This window comes from Zalophus californianus, chromosome 1 (genome assembly GCF_009762305.2).
Source record: "Zalophus californianus isolate mZalCal1 chromosome 1, mZalCal1.pri.v2, whole genome shotgun sequence".
Classification (NCBI taxonomy): Eukaryota; Metazoa; Chordata; class Mammalia; order Carnivora; family Otariidae; genus Zalophus; species Zalophus californianus.
The window spans coordinates 130,486,101-130,501,973 of NC_045595.1; the positions used below are offsets into that span (position 1 = coordinate 130,486,101).

Consider the following 15,873-nt stretch of genomic DNA (forward strand, 5'->3'; position numbering starts at 1 on the left):
ATCTTACAGACAGAAGCAAGGTAAAGACATTGCAGGTGGAAAAAACACGCTGAAACACACAGGTGAGAAAGACCTAGAGCCTATCTGTGGAATAGTGAGAAGCACTACTGGCCAGTGTAGGTTTGGGTGGGGAAAGCCTTAGGATAGTGACTTTCAAAGTGTGATCCTGGGCCAACAACATCAGCATCACTCAGCTCCAGCTCAGATTTACCCATTTAGAAACTGGAGCTAGTGCACAGAAATCTATAGTTTGACAAGACCTGTTGGTGATTCTGATGCAGTTAAAGTTTGAAAACCAATGCCTTAAGAAGTTAATTGAGCATCAGATGAAGCTATCCTTACAAATTTAATTTCAGGCTATTATACAAGATGGAGAGAAATGAGAAAAAAAGGATTACAACCGAAAGAGAATGAGTTCTATTCATCTCACACCCAAAAATAAATTACAGATAAGCTAAAAAGTTAAAGTGAAAAATGCAACCAGATATTGGGTAGAAGAAAAGATTAATTTCACAACAATTTAAAACATTTGTACCATTAATAAAATTGAAAAATAAACAACAAACTAGAAAGAAATATATGCGACATATATCTCAGGTAAAAAGCTAAAAATTTTAACTTTCCTTTAAAAAGATAAAGAGCCCATAGAAAAGTGGACAAAAGACAAACTGAAAATTCTCAAGAGAAATACAAGTGGCCAGTAAACACATGAGAAAATATTCAAGTTCACAAAAAACAAATACAAATGAAGATGGAATACTATGTTTTATTTACCAAATTAACAGAGCATTTTTTTAAAGATAGAAACAACTTATTCATCCACTATTTAACTGTATGGTTGGTCATTTATAGTGGAATTCCAAGGTGCCATTAACATTAATAGCATAAGGTATATTCATGCTATATTAAATGCGGGGGGGGGGGGGGAAGCTGCTACAGAATAACATAACACTAGCCAAACTTTTAAAACCAATTCTAAATGGATATAGATTTTTAAAAAATAATGTACAGCCCTTGAGCAAAATGTTACCATTGGTTAGCTCTAGGTTGTAGGATTATGATAACTTTTTCTTTTGCAATTCATACATTGTGTGATAAAGATGTATCCCTTTTCTAATCAGGAAAAAATTGAGCTATACTACAAGTGTGGTAAAAAGTTGGAGAAAATGATGAAGATTTAATACCCCTTCGGTCAAAATTATATTAGAAGACAGCAAACTCTACAACGCGGTACTCTTTTGAGATTTCAGGGTTTCATCCCCGGAGCCACTATCCTCCGTTAAGAGAAAGGAAAGGAAAAGGGGGACGCAAAAATGAAACTGGAAAACTTACTCCAGCTAATCAAAGAACGTCAAGTAGCCTCTGATTTGTGATTATGCTAAAGGACATGTCAACATTGTGATGCTCTTCGTATTTACTTCTCTGGGTAAGGGAAAATAGTGTGGGTTTGTTTAAGTAATGTACTGGGCTGGCGCGGGGGGGGGGGTTGTTTGCTCTCACTACATAATGTTTTGAAATAAAACTTCAGCCTAGAATGTAAAGATTTTGTTTGGCACAAGGCTACGCATGAGCAAAACAGTAACTTAAAATGGTCCCATACCACCCCCTTGTGGCTTCCACTGAGTCACATCGGGAAACAGCCCAACCAGCCGAGAGGACGGAACCATGCCTACCGTTTTCATCAATGGACACGTGTTTGTTGAAAACACGTGTCCATTCTCTATTCGGTAGCAGGTGCTAACTATACTAGGATTAAAATATACCACTAAATCTCTTCGTACTTTATTCAGGCCATGCCAGCATTCGTAAACATTCACTTATTTGGGCTGAGTACACACATAGAAGTTGAGGTCATTAAAAACAGCATCGCAAACGGGTGTCTCTTTAAGCTTTATCTTCTGGCATAAAGGTGAAGGAATGGGAGGGAGTAAGGTCTGCGATTATTACTCTTCAGCGTTTGGTTGGTTGGGTAGCATGTGGTAATCAGAAAAAGCACAGTGGATGTGGATGAAAACACATGGACTGCAGCCCTAACTATCCAAGTGACCTTGAGCACGTGATAATCCACATGGGCCCCATTCATCTATTTAACAATTACTTGAACCCGGGTGCTGAGGTTACAAAAATTAGTATGACCTAATCTTTTAGACCCTCGCTTTTCTAATTTGTAAATTGGGACTGACAACTTCAATTTACTATCAAAAATTAAACATATACTACCCTTGTACAGAGATGTACATTTTTGAAACGTGTTCACAGATTTATTTATGCTTGTTCAATTTAATCCTCTCCACATCTGCTCATAGGAGCTCTAAATCCTTACAGGAATTAAATAATCTAATCCAATACCCTGTAATTTTACATTCAGTCCACCGGGATTTCTTGAATCAAGGAATCCGGCTGAAGCTTAATACCGACTCGCGATCTTCAAGATTCTCACCCTCCTGTCCTGTGAACAGCATCGCAGACCTGCGCAGTTCTTTGGTGGGGCCTCGGTAAAACCCTGACACGGCCGTCGCCCTTTACGTCCCCAGCAAGCAGCGGCCACTCTGGGGGTTGAAATGCCATTTGCCATGCCTAACTCGTGCAAGACGACTCTTGCACGCCCCCTGGAGGAGCCGGGTGGGAAAGGGGCCGGCTAGCAGCTGGCTGCGCTTCTCCCACTTCTCCGGAGGCGGGAGGAAGGGCCGGGAGCCCGCAGGGGCGGGGGAGGGGGGAAGTTCCCTCGGCGGCCATGCGGGGAGCAATTCTAAGGAGTAGAATCACCCGCTCGGCTCTGGAGAAGCCTTACCCAGCCCGGAAGAAGCCTGCGGCGGCACAGAAGTGCCGGCAGGAGGCGCGGGCCGCCGGGCCACCCCCGGGGCCAAAGGCCGGTGGTCCCTCCCAGGTCCGGTGTGCGGCGTGGTCGCGCCGCCGGATCCCCTGTCGCCCCTCACTCCCCCCGCCCCCGGCACTCTCACCTCGTCACCTCCCCGCCCAGTCGGCGGGTCCCTGAGGTGCGCGGCGCAGGCGCGGAGCGAGGCGGTGAGTGCGGCTGCCGAGCCTGGGCCTGGGGCCTGGCGGGCAGGGCGTGAGGCGCGCGGGAGGGAGAAGGGCCGGCCCCGGGGGAGCGCCCGGAGCGCGAGGGCCACAGCGGCGCCGCCCGCCGGCAGGGCCGCGCGGCCGCTCCGCCAGCACTCGGGCGCCTCGGCTGTCCCCGCCTCGGAGCTGTGCCTGGGCTGGCCGGACGGGCCCCGGGGTCCGGGTGAGTGTGAGGGAGGAGCGGGCCGGTGGCGTGCGGACGCAGCCTCCCACGGGAGAGGGCAGGGAAGACCCGACGGCCTCCTTTAAAATGAAACCCTGCCTCTGTTTTATGGCGGGATAGCGGCCCCTCCCCCATCCCGGAGGCAGTTCCACCCCTTGCGGAGGACGTCTCGGGCCCCTGCTGCTGTTTTCCTTATGGCGCCTTTGGGGTCGGAGTTTGGGCGTCCCCGCAGGTCCCCTGGCCCTGTTGGGCCCGGCGCCTGGCGCGGGCGTGGAGGCTGCTGGGTCCAGGGGTCTCCTGCGCGGCCCCTCTGACCGGCGTGTCCGGTGGCGGCTGGGCTCTCGACGCCCGTCGGTGCCACGCCGGCCCCCGGCGGTGCGGAGCGGCTTTGGAACCCCCTGGCAGCGCATCCCTTGTTCGCCCGCGAGCCACCGCCGCAGAAAGCAGGCGTCCGTCCTGGCGCTCTCGTCTCCGGCCAGTGGCCTGGGCCCCTCAGGGTGCTCATATGCCCCTTTTGGTTTTTCTTTTTCAGTACAACCTAGGGACGCGAGTAATATGAAGCAGTTTATCTCTTTGCAAAGAGGTAAAAATTTGTACTTGAGCAAAGACTGACACTCAAGTTGGACGTACCGTGGGTTCTAGTTCAAAAACTCTCCTGAAACATTTTTTTTGTGTTTCAATTCTTTTAAATAAGTCTGGAGAGTATTATACTTATTTGAAATGAGTGAAAAAGAACTTGCTTTTAAAACCTTATTGTAAAAATGGAGCTTTTGATTATACTTGCCTTATTTTTATACCAGTTAGACAATATTTATATTACATGAAAGGCCTTAGATGTTGATCTATTTGATATAGGTACTGATTGCCTGTTATATGGCATTTTGTACAGACATTCTTGTTGAAAAAAATGACAGGTGGAAAGATGCTGATATGTATTTTGTAAGTTGCTTTTTAAAAAAATTTTAATGTTTCATGTGGCATGATGTCATTTTTGTAAATGTAAAATATATATGTATACCTTAGCATAGGAGAATGTCTAGATGTCTATATACCAAAATGTTAACAGCGGTTTTTCTGGGTGAATAGATTCAAGGTGATTTAATTAATTTTTAAATTAATTTCTAACCTTTTTTCTAATTTTCCTGCAGTGATATGTATTACGTTGGTAGTTTGTTAAGTGGGGAAGAGGGAGTGAATGATAAGGTGCATGTGATTCAGAATCGTCCCCATGAGAGGAAAACTAGTTAGCAATGTTCATATGACATCTTTGAGTAAAAAGCCAGACTTCATCAGGGCAGTTATGTATACAAAAAGCACATAAGAATATTTGCTGAAATGAAGGATGGTTGGCATTTCTGGTCTTGAGTAGTAAGCATTTTAGCATCATGCTGAAAGGGTGTCTGATAAATGTTTGGATATTGTTCATCTCTAAGTAGGAGTCAGACCTTTCCTGATCAAGGTGATCTATTCCTTTCACCTGACAGTCTGAATCCAGGCCAGCTTGCAATGTTAATTTTAATGCCATGTACGGTTTCCTTTCCTTACTTTTTGATTCTTCAAGTTGGAAAGAATTTAAAGTATATTCTGAAATAGCAAGAGGCTACTTTAATGTTTGGCTGATAGTTTCCATTGTTCTCCCTGATAGTTTTAGAACGTTTAAAACATGAAGTGTAGTGCTCTGGGCTGTATAAGTTCTGGAAGTGTACAGAAGAGGTATTAGGAATAAGTCTTGAGATTTTAGCTTATTACATAATAAGAAATTTTTTATTTTTGAGTGCACTTGCTTGGGAAGGGTTCAAGGAATGCTATTTGTGTTAGGTAAGGCATTATATAGATACTATTTCTATAAATCTCATTGCTGTTGGTTTCTTTGGATGATTCCCTTCCGTTCCTCCCATTTGGTGACTAAGAACTGGAAGATGTAACTTGCTGGTAATAGTGAATAGCAATGAAAATTACACAGAGTTAGTTGTTCAAAACTCAAGAGTCAGAAGACACAATTTTTCAGCTCTGGTTCTGCCACTTAGTTGAGTTGACTTTCACTGAATGCTTCCTCATCAGTAAAATTGGAGTGAGTTTGGTGGTATCCCCTCTATGTACCTCACAGGACTGTTGTGAAATAAAATAAGAGGAAAATGCTCAATAAACTAAAAAGCACTATCTTACTACTGGATAATCACATCACCTGTAGTGCTAATTTATATGTCCAGAACTTAGTGAAGCAGCAAAGACAGTGTGTGCACCTCAGGTGCCTTACCATTAGAAACAAGATGATCTCAGTAATGATACCAAGTTCTACCTGCTATGTATATCACTTTGACAAAAAAGAAAAGTAGCATAGAAAGCTCGTGGAGAAAATGTCCGTTTCTTTTTCTGACTTGCCCACTTCTGCAATGAAAGAACACTAACCTGGGACGCCTGGGTGGCTCAGTTGGTTAAGCAACTGCCTTCAGCCCGGGTCATGATCCCAGGGTCCTGGGATCGATTCCCAGATCGGTCTCCTTGCTCAGCAGGGAGCTTGCTTCTCCCTCTCTCTCCCTCTGCTTGTGCTCTCTCTGTCAAATAAATAAAAAATCTTTATTAAAAAAAAAAAAGAACACTAACCTGAAATGAAAGAGGTGATTCTGATTCTGACACTAATCTGTTACTTCAATTGGGGTGATCACTTTATCTCCCTATTTGTTTCCAAAGCATGTGCTTTAAAATTAGATCTTTATTCAAATTCCAACTCTACCACTTATTAAGAATTGCCTTGACTTAATTTTACTATGCCTCAGTTTTCTCATCAATAACAAGGGGTAAATAATCATTTTGAGAGAGTGTTGTATATTTTTCATCTTACAGGATTAAATAAGATAAAGCATGTGTACAGCCTGGCACATCATTGGTGTTCAATAAATGGTCATTGTCCTTTATATTGTTAAATAATCTATAAGGACTTAAACAGTTTGAAGTCTGATTTGGTTTGCTTTCATTGTATTTGTTTTCATTATGGCTGAATAAGATTTATATTCCTGTTTCGGTGTTAAAATATACCTGTAGCTTTAGAAGGTAAATTCATTTCAAAGAAATGACACATGCATATACATATTTATATGTGTATGTATGTATATGTGTATATTATATGTATATTATGTATATATGCATATATAAATGTGTATACATATAAATATACATATATACATAAAATGTAAATTATATACATATAACATACACATAAATGTGTTATACATATATAAAGAAATGACATATATATGTATTTTTGTATGTATATATATTTATCAGTTTTTAGTATTTAATACAGTGTATTCAAAGGATTATTTATACTTGAATTAATTCCATATAACTTTGCAGTTAATTAAAGATCTGGTGCCATTGTATTCTTGAGTCTCAGAAGTGAACTACATTTTTGCTTATATGACTTCTGTTGTGTTTTTTCCTACAGGCATTTTTTTACCATCTGTGAAAACTTCCCTGTAATTCATTTCTCCTCACTACAGTATTAAGAATTATACCAAGTAAGTGGAATGTGGTAAAACCAATCAGTCAATTTTATAAGTTGATGGGAATTTAATCATTTAATGATTAAACAAAAGTTGCTACCTGTTTTGTTCTAAATAGAATGTTGAATGTGATCTTGTAAGTAAGAAAAGGATTTTTTCTTGAAAATTATATTCTGAGCTTCTATGTGATGAGTATATTTTTTGGAAGTCAGGATCAATATAGAGTTGTGTAAATATTTTTTTAAGGGAATATATCCACCTTTAGCTTGAAAACTGTACCAAAATATTCCCAGTTGTAAGAAATGTACCTGTCTTAGGGCACCTGGGTGGCTCAGTCAGTTAAGTGGCTGCCTTCCACTCAGGTCATGATCCCAGGGTCCTGGGATCAAGTCCTGCATCGGGCTCCATGCTCAGCAGGGAGCCTGCTTCTCCCTCTCCCTCTACTTGCCTGTCTGCCTACTTGTGCTCTCTCTCTGTCAAATAAATAAATACAGTCTTTAAAAAAAAGAAAAAGAAATGTACCTGTCTTATTATTAATATGGTACCATAACAATTTTTTTAATAAAAAGTAATTTAAGAGTATGGTTTATTGTAATTATACCGTTCTCAAAATTACATCAACATGTGAAATGGACTTCTCAACATCACCAAGAAAAAAAAAACAGTTATTGGTGTCCTGCCTTTAAATTTGATCAGAAAAATAAATCCAAATATAAATGGAAGCATTGTTTTTTGGGTTTTTTTGTTGTTTTTTTAAAAGATTTTTTTTATTTATTCATTTGAGAGAGAGAGAGAGAGAGAGAGAGCATGAGCAGGGGGAGGTGCGGAAGGAGAGGAAGCAGGCTCTCAGCTGAGCAGGGAGCCGGATGCGGGACTCGATCCCACGACCCTGGGATCATGACCTGAGCTGAAGGCAACCGCTTAACTGACTGAGCCACCCAGGCCCCCAAATGGAAGCATTGTTTAACACTTCTCTTACAAAGTAGATTTTCAAGTGGCGCACACATTTCTTATTACCAGTAAGATCTTTGGTTAGAAGGAATTTTTATAAAATATTGACAATCTTTATTTGTGATATTTTTGTTAAATTTTTCCATTTTTAGATTGAAAAGATATGAATGAATATCCTAAAAAAAGAAAAAGGAAGACATTACACCCTTCTCGTTACTCAGGTCAGTGGATTATTTTAAAGTTGGGCCCTGGATTAAGTCCCATGCAATTGTATTCTTATCCATTTTCTCATAAATGATCAGATAACAGTTAAATATCTGGGTCAATTTTTAGGTAAGAGAAAACTTTAAGTTCTCTGAATATATATTCCTCATTGTCTACCATGTGCTAGGCACACATCAGAAGTTTACGGACATTATTTAATACTTACAACTTAAAGGTTGAAAGATATTTAAAATTAGATATCCAAGGTTGCATGCTTATACAGCATAATTGAGATTTGCTTGTCTGATTCTCAAGCTTGTCCTTAAGGCACAACATTAACCTTGGTGGAAGATATTTGGATCATTGGGAAAAAATTTTTTATCCTATACATTATTTTCAGAAATGTAAACTTTATTTTGATTGTGTTATTTTAGGTCCTTTGGTTGAGGTTGGCTCTGCTATCCTGGCAATAAGAGAGGTCTTAAGAGGACTGACTCATGTGGAATTTAAGAAACAAAACAGAGGAGCATAGGGGACAGGAGGGAAAAATAAAACAAGATGAAATCAGAGAAAGACAAACCATAAGAGACTCTTAATCATAGGAAACAAACAGGGTTGCTGGAGGGGAGGGAGGGTGGGAGACGGGTGACTGGGTGATGGACATTAAGGAGGGCACATGATATAATGAGCACTGGGTGTTATATAAGACTGAAGAATCCCTGAACTCTACCTCTGAAACTAATAATATATTATTTGTTAATTAATTGAATTTAAGTTAAAACAATAATAAAGTATATATTGGTGCAAAAAAAAGGTCTGTGTGGCCACCTGTAACTAATCTCACATATCTGTATTTGAGACAGTCTCTGGCATAGCTGCTAGCCCACCCAAGCTACACATTCTTCATATCTGAGGAAATTAAGCCTGATTTACTGCCCCTTATCCCCTCCCAGACAAGACTTGAAATGACTATTCAGAAGCCCTAATTGGTTCTCAGACCATTTCCCCTATGCCTTGTGCTTTCTCTTCACTACATGGCAGATCTTCTTGGTAGTTAATGCCTTGTGCTTTCTCTTCACTACATGGCAGATCTTCTTGGTAGTTAATTCATTGTTTTTTGTATTAATAGATTTATCACATATTTATAATTTGTGGAATTCTGACAGTAAGGCAGATCTATCTTTGTGCACTTCAAGTGTTGTATTGTAAATCATGTAATTTGTGGTTCTTTCAAAGCTCAGTGTATTAGATATGAAATATAGAAGTTTTCAGAATTGAAGGAAATATTAATACTTTTTTACAAATATGATTATATATGTTGGATAAAGGGATGACTGTTATTAAATGTATGTATGCTTGAAATTTTTAAAATTTTGCTCTTATGTTCAGATTCCTCTGGAATAAGCAGAATTGCAGATGGATTCAATGGAATTTTTTCTGATCATTGTTATAGTGTTTGTTCTATGAGACAACCAGACTTAAAATATTTTGACAACAAAGGTATATATCGTATTTTCCAAAATATCCTTTAAGTTGTTTTTGATGTATTTTTATTTCTTACTTGAAAATGTGAGTGAAAGTTATGACTTCTAAATGGGCAAGTATTCGATTTGTTTAAATGTAAGGAAATAAGGTTTTTTGTAAGAAAGCAAGTATGAATTTTTAATTTTTAACATTATTTCAGACCTATAAATAAAAAGCACACTCTCCTAAGTCCATTTTAGGTGGCAAGGAATTGGTAGAAAATCAGGACTGACCCAGAGTTGGGAGCATTTATGATGAAAGGTTAAGATAGTGTTGAACACAGTTCTTCCACTCAGCTGTAGTCTAGAGGGCTAACGGAAGGAAGAAACAGAGGGTGAAGGATTTGGTGTTTTTCAGTCTTGCATCTTTTATTGAGTCTTTTCGAGAGCATTGGGTAAATGATAAAAATTTGCATTTGCTCTCTTTCTTTGCAACCATCAAAACTGCCAATTTCCTTGAGCTCCTATCAGAGGCACAGAAACATAATTTTTTTTAAAAAGCATAAGGAGTTGGAGACATTTTTATGAACTCATGTTTTGCTTAATAGAGACACAGATGGTTACATACAGAGATATTTATAGATATGTGTGTGTATATGTAGCAGTGTACAAACGTTTTTACTCTGTTAGCTGAGAGGGCCTAAAAGAAATGACGCCCCAGTAGAAGTCAGCCCAGATTTTGGTTTCTAAAACCATTCTCCAACAAAAAGAACTAGCACTTGGAGAAATGGCTCATTCTAGTTCTGAGGCGGGAAATACGTAAGATGAGCCTGGAGCATTTTGTAGTGCCAGAAAATAAGGAAATACTCAACACACGCACACAATACAGGTACTTCAAAGGAACACAGGAGCCGACTAAAAAAGCTCCCAGTAGCCAAAGCTGAAACAATTTGAGGAAAAAAAAAGAATTACAACCCAAAATAGAAAATATTCCTGAGTCCATACTGATGTGATTGAATGAATAAATAAATTAGAAAGAAACTGTATAGAAGAATTCCATATTATTTATGTGGAGGCTCCTCCCTCAAGGAGGTGGAACATAACTTTCCACTCCTTAAATGAGGACTACATACAGGGACTTTGTTCCAAAGCATAAAGTATGGAAAGTAAAAGCGTGACTTTACAACAGAGAAACCTGATTAATACTACTTCAACCAGGTGATCACAGTCAACATCTACAGTAATAAATCATGTTCGTACTATGTACCCTTGATGTGATGTGCCTCTCTAGTCTACATCTAATAACCCATAATCCCAGTCTAATCATGGGGTATCCTACAAAATACCTGACCTCTACTCAAAACTGTCATGGTCATCAAAAACGAAGTCTGAGAAACTGCCACAGCTAACAGTATCCTAGAGAGAGATGACAGCTAAATGTGATGTGGAATCTTAGGATCTTGAAACAGAAAAAGGACATTAGGTAAAAACTAAGGAAATCTGCTTAAGTATGGACTTTAGTTAATACCATCTTACCGGTATTGGTGATTAATTGGAACAAATGTATCATATTAAGAGCATGGGGATACTGACATGTAATGTAATGTAAGAGAATGGAGAAACTGAGAAACTGAATGCAGGATATAGGAATTCTTTGTACTGTCTTCTCAGATTTTTTCTGAGAACTTCTAAAAAATAAAGTCTGAAACAACAGTGACATGATGTTGAAGCCCAGTTTTTTCTGCTGACCTGTATTTTAGTTTCCCCATGCTAACTTTAAAACATTGGGTCTGGGCTGAGGGAATAAAGTTTATTCAAACTTCATTAAACTGAAAATTCCTAAGTAACTTTAAAAAGTATATTCTGTCTAGTCCAAATGGGGCACAGATGCAAAAGCAGTTGCTTGTTTGGACAGGTTTTTTTTGGTGTCTGTTGGATAACATCTCTTTTCCTGGCTAACTCTAAGTCCTTTAGCTCCTGTTGGAATTCAAAATTATATTTAAAATGTTTAGTGCTTTGTTTAATAATAATTAATATTTAATGCTTTGATATAAATAATAAGTATTTTTCCAAATCTCTTTTTACAGATGATGATTCTGATACAGAGACATCAAATGACTTGCCAAAATTTACAGATGGAATCAAGGCCAGAAATAGAAATCAGAACTACCTGGTTCCCAGTCCTGTACTTAGAATTCTAGACCATACTGCCTTTTCTACAGGTTAGGGAAACCAGATGATAGCATTTGCTTATTTTATATAGATTAATGAAAAAATTAGGGATAAAATAAATTTTTTGCCAATTACTTATTCAGTAAGTCTTATTTAATGATAATAGACGTATTATATTTTTCAGAAAAATCTGCTGATATTGAAATTTGTGATGAAGAATGTGACTCACCTGAGTCAGTCAACCAACAAACTCAAGAGGAGAGTCCTATAGAAGTTCACACTGCTGAAGATGTTCCAATTGCTGCAGAAGTGCATGCAATTTCTGAAGATTATGATATAGAGACAGAAAACAATTCCTCAGAAAGTCTCCAAGACCAAACTGATGAGGAGCCACCAGCTAAACTGTGCAAAATTCTTGACAAGAGCCAAGCTTTGAATGTGACTGCCCAACAGAAGTGGCCTTTACTGAGAGCCAATAGCAGTGGCCTCTATAAGTGTGAACTTTGTGAGTTCAACAGCAAATATTTTTCTGATTTAAAGCAGCATATGATCCTGAAGCATAAGCGTACTGATTCAAATGTGTGTCGAGTATGCAAGGAAAGTTTCTCTACCAACATGCTTTTGATCGAACATGCCAAACTGCATGAAGAGGATCCCTACATTTGTAAATATTGTGATTATAAAACAGTGATTTTTGAGAACCTCAGTCAGCACATTGCAGACACCCATTTTAGTGACCACCTCTATTGGTGTGAGCAGTGCGATGTACAGTTCTCCTCAAGCAGTGAACTCTACCTACATTTCCAGGAGCACAGCTGTGATGAACAGTACTTGTGTCAGTTTTGTGAACATGAAACAAATGATCCAGAAGACTTGCATAGCCATGTGGTAAATGAACATGCATGTAAATTAATTGAGTTAAGTGATAAGTATAACAATGGAGAACATGGACAGTACAGCCTCTTAAGCAAAATTACCTTTGACAAATGTAAAAACTTCTTTGTATGTCAAGTATGTGGTTTTCGGAGTAGACTTCATACAAATGTTAACAGGCATGTTGCTATTGAACATACTAAAATTTTTCCTCACGTTTGTGATGACTGTGGGAAAGGCTTTTCAAGTATGCTAGAATATTGCAAACATTTAAATTCACATTTATCTGAAGGGATCTATTTATGTCAATACTGTGAATATTCAACAGGACAAATTGAAGATCTTAAAATTCATCTAGATTTCAAGCATTCAGCTGACTTACCTCATAAATGTAGTGACTGCTTGATGAGGTTTGGAAATGAGAGAGAATTAATAAGTCATCTTCCAGTCCATGAGACAACTTGATTATTTTCTTTAACTGCCGTAATGTTAATGTAAAATAATAAATTTGACTTTTTTGGAGATGTGAAAATGGATGATTTTAAACATAACTTATGAGAATTGCTTTTAACAAGTAAGATTTTTTTAATTGTCCAATTTTCTTGGCATTGCTACATTTTTCAGTAAATAATGGTATCCTAAATGTGGTATTTTCAGTGCATGGTTGTTTTAACCACTCTTAGTATCTGTCGTCTTGTTTCTTACATAAGCTCTGATTTCATGAATTGATGAGAAACAGATGTACTAAAGAAACTAGACCACAGTTTTCCTTCCGTAACCATGGGTGCTATTAAATTTTTTAAACTCAAGACGAACTCAGTTTTTCAGGTATGAAGTCATTAAAGTACTGCATTATCAGAACTTAAATGCAATGTACCATACAATTAAGTCCACTGATAGTCCCATTAATAAGACCCCAGACCCTCCCAGATAATCCCCATCAGGAATTATCCCCAAGACTCAGTGGACTCTTCATCTGTGTAATTCTTTTAACAACACTAGGAGGCAAGTGTTACAGTAGGAAGGGAAGATCCAGTTTTGTTGGCAGTCTTTTTTTTTTTAATTCTCATTCAATTTTAGCCCCTATCTCTGAGTTAAATGATTTAAGATGGGAGTGAGGAGGAACTGGTAAGGGATTAGACAATAAAACCAGTTGTAACATTTCATAGCTCAACCCTTTCACAATTCATTTTCAGTTATGCGACAGCAAAGTAAGCCCAAGATGCTGATGTCAAATCATTTATTGACTGCGAAAACCCACTGAGGTATTAATCTAGAATTAGGAAGATGTGGAAGATAAGGGGTTCTGGCTTTCTTGTTGGCTTATAGATGGCCGTTTTCATTCACATGGTGTTCTGTTTGTATGCAAGTCTATTTCTCAAACTTCCCTTTTTTATAAGGTCACCAGTCATACCAGATTAGGGTTAACCCTGATGACCTTATTTTAACCTAGTAAAGATCCTGTCCCCAGACACGGTCATATTTTGAGGTACTGGGGCTCAGGACTTGAACATTTGAATTGGGAGATGGGAGACAGGGACATAACTACAATTCAATAGCAGCTTCTTGAATAGCAGTATCACAAAGATATGATTTGGTCTATCAATGAACTCCAATAAACACTGTTGCTAACAAACGGCGGTGTTCAGGAATATTGCTATAGTTGAAGAGATCAATTTATGATCTATGGTTTTCCCACTACAAGAACCATGGAAATTTAATCTATCTTGAGAATGGTGGCAGCAACAAGTTTTTTTAAAGCCAATCATTTTTAACTCTACTATTGTCAGATATGCATAATTGTATTCCTAGAAATTCATCAGGGCTACCTGATAGAAATGTTTCTGAGAAAACTTAATATCAGAGTGGTTTAAACTGGACTAGAATCTTAGAAACCATCTGGTCTAAACCCTCTAGTTCTCTTAAGTTTCTTATAGAAATAGGCCAAGGTCACAAAACCAGTTGTAGCAGACAGGAGTGGGATCCAAGTTATTTGGCTTCCAGTCTAATAATGTTTCCGTTACACCATGTTGCATTAAAATATAAGCTTTGTCCTTGGGGTGTTTTTCGTGACTACTTAACCTAGCTGTTCTGCTACCTTCTTGGTAATTCTGTTTTTATGCCTTTTTTATATACATACACCTTCAAGAATTTTATTTTTAGGAAACAAACTAATGCCTTGGTAGGTTTTTTTCAATTTTGTATTTTATTGCTTTACATTTGATCACATTAGTAATCAAATTAATTTTAAGGAAACCTCAAGAGATATTAATCCAAGTTTTAGAACCAAATTCTAATTCTAATTCTAATTTTGTGCTTTTTGATGAATCTGCATCTTGAGGCCGCATCCCACTGACAGTTTGTCCAGTAAAACCTTTTTGCTTTGACTCAGCTTTCAAATAAGTCAATGACACCATAATTGGCTTGGGTAGCTGGTTTATATTTTTAGCTTATTAAAGAACTTCTTCAGAAAAACAACCCTAACTAAAAAGATTTTTCTAACTACTTCTGGGTTTTTCCCCCTCAAAAACATTTCCCCCACAAACATTTCCACTGAACTCTTGTGATTTGAAGCACAGTTCAAGTCTGAGAATACATAACTGATAGTGATGTTTATTAGCACCACCGTAGAATTCTTGGCAGTAGTATTCGGTCATTTTTTTTTCTTGCTTTTTTAATCTTCACCTTGCAATGAGTTATTACTTATGAAATTCCAAATTCCCCTGTACTCCAATATTTGAAAACGACTGTGCACTACTCAAAAGCCTCTCTTCCTGCTTGTAAATTTGCCAGTTTTACCATTTTAAATCACCTCTCTTAGATTTCCTGAATGTGTGTCATCACACACTAACCAGTTTCTCCATTTCACATGGTCCACAGCCTGTTAGGTGATTGCTGAGTTGTTAGCAGGTGTAGTATATGTAGGGCTTTTGTTTTGTTTTTTTTTTCAATAGACTAACACTATTCCTAATTTTTAAATCTGACTTGGAAAGCATTGTATTACTTAATTTCTGACACTTTACCATTAACCTTACTTTTGTTTGTTTTGTCAGTATTACTACCTTTTGCAAGACGTTTAATATGTTTCCCAAACGACTATGATTCATTTTTAATGGAATTTTAATGCCTAAAAAGCACTATGACTTACACAAATTTGAAATAGCTAATAAAAATCAAATGGCCACAATCCTCTTGGGAAGCAGATTAGTTTGCCAAAAAATCAATACTCGTTAAGAATTTAAGTGAAAACAAATAGTTAGACCAAACATCCCAATGGAGAAGCCAATTTGGTTGGTCAGGTTTACCCTATAATTAACACAGTCTCATTCCTATAAATTAAGATGAAATTTGGGGATATATATATTAGTTTGCCTGTAACTTTCAGTTCTGATGACTGAAGATAGAGTACAAGCATTTTTGTTCAAGGCATTTAGGTTATGGAATTACATATACTCCTAATATT

General features: G+C 38.2%; 1 protein-coding gene across 3 annotated transcripts; it reads left to right on the top strand.

The window, feature by feature from the left end:
* Positions 1 to 2,712: 2,712 nt before the first annotated feature.
* On the top strand, positions 2,713 to 12,932 carry ZNF639 (zinc finger protein 639). 3 transcript variants are annotated; one of them, XM_027587805.2, is made up of 6 exons: positions 2,713 to 3,024; positions 6,690 to 6,762; positions 7,851 to 7,919; positions 9,292 to 9,402; positions 11,453 to 11,587; positions 11,722 to 12,932. In XM_027587805.2, the coding sequence occupies exons 3-6, from the start codon at positions 7,862 to 7,864 to the stop codon at positions 12,873 to 12,875; spliced, it is 1,458 nt and encodes a 485-aa protein (XP_027443606.1). In that variant the 5' UTR covers positions 2,713 to 3,024; positions 6,690 to 6,762; positions 7,851 to 7,861; the 3' UTR covers positions 12,876 to 12,932. The 3 variants fall into 3 exon arrangements, with proteins under 3 accessions (XP_027443606.1, XP_027443605.1, XP_027443607.1); XM_027587804.2 differs by lacking the exon at positions 2,713 to 3,024 and adding an exon at positions 3,048 to 3,244; XM_027587806.1 differs by lacking the exon at positions 2,713 to 3,024 and adding an exon at positions 4,100 to 4,183.
* The last annotated feature ends 2,941 nt before the right edge of the window (positions 12,933 to 15,873 follow it).